We start from the raw sequence: 2,815 nt of genomic DNA on the forward strand, positions 1-2,815 counted from the left end.
TTTTTAGGTATCACAGTGGTATCATAGTGGTATCACCGGAGGACGGTGGCCGGAGGACGGTGGCCAGAGAGAGAAGAGAGGAGAGAGGAGAGTTTTAAAATACCAAAAATATCCTTGCATTAAGATTTTAATTTAAAATTACCAAATATATAAATTTCCTAATTTATCTATTGATTTGTGGTTAATATTGGTTCTTACAGTTACCACAAACAACTCAGTTCTCCCTTGAATAGGCCCCTATATATATATATATATATGAACTAGAACATTCCTTATCTTGTTAACAAGTCTTTACTAAAATAACCTAATGGTATTCCTATATTCTTACAAAACCAGAACATATAACTAAAATTGAACCTGAGATGTGATTGGACATTATATTATAACATAATGGCAGCACGCGCTCGACACACGAACGGTAGAGATTCAATTTGCTTCACACTTGAAAACATTATCACAACATTCCACTCTCCTCCCACTACAAATATATATATATATATATATATACACACCATATATATAGTTATATATACACCATATATATATATATATATACACACACACACTACTATATAACAAGCACTGGTGTCAAGCACAACACAGAAAGTGCCAAATCTGAGAGAGAGAGAGAGAGAGAGAGAGAGAAAACAAGAACTAAAAAATGAGGCATGTAGAAGATGAAAGCATAAGAAAAGGGCCATGGACTGAACATGAAGATGTTCAGTTGGTTTTTTACGTGAACACCTTTGGCGATCGTCGATGGGATTTCATAGCAAAAGTTTCAGGTTTGAAGGTGGCGGGAGATACATACATATAGGTAGCTTTATAGCTACTTAGGGTCTTACCATTTTTCCACCTTCAAGGGGATGAATTATTAAGCCACAACATTTAAAATTCTACCAACCTTTTTAACTTTTCTTTCATGTGTTCTACCCCAATTCTATCTCTTTTGGGGGATTTTTTTTCGACGCTTATCAGGTTTAAATCGAACCGGAAAAAGTTGCAGACTCAGATGGGTCAATTATCTGCACCCTGGCTTGAAAAGAGGGAGGATGACTCCTCATGAAGAAAGGCTTGTTCTTGAATACCATTCTAAATGGGGAAATAGGTTTGATCATTTAATTATTCTTATTTTTCTTTATATATATATATGATCAAATAGTGATAATTACAGTATAAGTTTAGTGGTTTGTTCTCTTTATTCCTTTTTAATGGTAGCCCATGATTCAATTAAAGTTTATATGCTGATTCATTAGATTTCTATATGCTATCTTAAACTTTTGGGGTTAAATCATATATATGTTTTTAATCACAAATAATATATGCTTTTATTTGTAGCTTTTCATGTTTTTATTTTGTTTGTATATGATTTGAACATGAAATATGTATTAATTTGGTACCCTTTTTTTTTTATATAACATGGGAATCATGATAAAATTGCAGATGGTCAAGAATTGCAAGAAAGTTGCCTGGGCGCACCGATAACGAGATCAAGAATTATTGGAGGACCCATATGAGGAAAAAGGCGCAAGAAAGCAAAAGGGGGTCGTCTCCATCTTCATCCTTCTCCAACAGCTCTTCCTCCTCATCGTTTTGTACCAACGATCCCATCGTTGATTCGATGCCCATGACTGAAACTAAAGAAAGAAGCTTCTATGACACTGGAGGAATCGAAATGGTGCCAAATTCTAGACCCAAAAACAACACCACCTTAATGAAGTATGCTAAAGATGATAGTGAAGAACACGAAGGGATTTATTCGATGGATGAGATATGGAAAGACATCGATTTATTAGAAATTGATGATGGTATGAAACCGGTTTTTGATCCTTATAGTGAGATTATGCCTTCTCATATATGGGATTACTCTTCGATCAACAGTTTTTGGACCACGGATAGTGGTCAGGAAGAGTTCAGTACATATATGGCTTTCCCGGCAACAAGCGAGCGATTACTTGGCTGATTAGGTTATTTCGTTACTAATTAATTTGGTGTTCATAGACGCAATAAATTTCACTTAATTAGTATTCGTACATACGATGGGGTGGTGTTAAGCTATGTTAATGGTACGTGTTATATCAAAAAAGTAACTGTCGTAATTATCTTACATATAACCTTACTTGCTTATCAATAGTTATATCTATATTTTAGTAGTAATTGGTTGTCTACCCGTGCAATGCGGCCGGAGCCGTGAATTTTAACGATTTTGAAGTTTCATTGGTTTTATTAGAGAAGATTTAACGATGATATAAGTTACACTTGGTCTTTATATATTAATACAATTTGAATAAATAAGAGTTATGGTTCCAATTACAGTCTATCGATGGAAAAAATTGTATGACTATTTAAAATTCAACATATTTAAACAACTTCACAAATGTGTTCGAATTACACAAAGAGCAAAGAATCAAGAGATCGAGGGTGAGATCGAGAGTTCTAGAGCAATTGAATAAGAGATGAATAAGAGAACTTTTAAAGACTCATGGTGAATATCAGTTTGAATCTCACATTGGGGATGGTGGGAGAAAATATAGCGGTATGAGAGGGTGAAGACATGAGTGAAAGTTGTTAAAAGTATCTTGGGAACATGAAAAGATAATAATGTGCATTGGTAACTTGCACTATATGTTATTTTAATTGTAGATTAAGAGATTTTAAGATTGAATGTATAAAGTAGTAGTACTTGAACTAAGACTTTTAAGACTTTGTGTATTAAAAATTGTTTTTAAGACTTTTGATAAATCTGGTTTATAAGTTAGTATAGATGTATAACTTATTAGTTAAGAACCCAAAAAAATTAACTTGTATTACAGTT

General features: G+C 33.5%; 1 protein-coding gene across 2 annotated transcripts; it reads left to right on the plus strand.

The window, feature by feature from the left end:
• The first annotated feature begins 616 nt into the window (after positions 1-616).
• Positions 617-2,153, plus strand: LOC112512586 (transcription factor MYB48-like). Of its 2 annotated transcripts, none has more exons than XM_025118630.1 (3): positions 617-785; positions 979-1,108; positions 1,444-2,153. In XM_025118630.1, the coding sequence occupies exons 1-3, from the start codon at positions 662-664 to the stop codon at positions 1,961-1,963; spliced, it is 774 nt and encodes a 257-aa protein (XP_024974398.1). In that variant the 5' UTR covers positions 617-661; the 3' UTR covers positions 1,964-2,153. The 2 variants fall into 2 exon arrangements, with proteins under 2 accessions (XP_024974398.1, XP_024974399.1); XM_025118631.1 differs by having other exon boundaries at positions 691-817.
• Positions 2,154-2,815: the final 662 nt, after the last annotated feature.

The sequence above is a fragment of the Cynara cardunculus genome, assembly GCF_001531365.2.
Source record: "Cynara cardunculus var. scolymus isolate 2C chromosome LG 5, CcrdV1, whole genome shotgun sequence".
In the NCBI taxonomy this organism is placed as follows: Eukaryota; Viridiplantae; Streptophyta; class Magnoliopsida; order Asterales; family Asteraceae; genus Cynara; species Cynara cardunculus.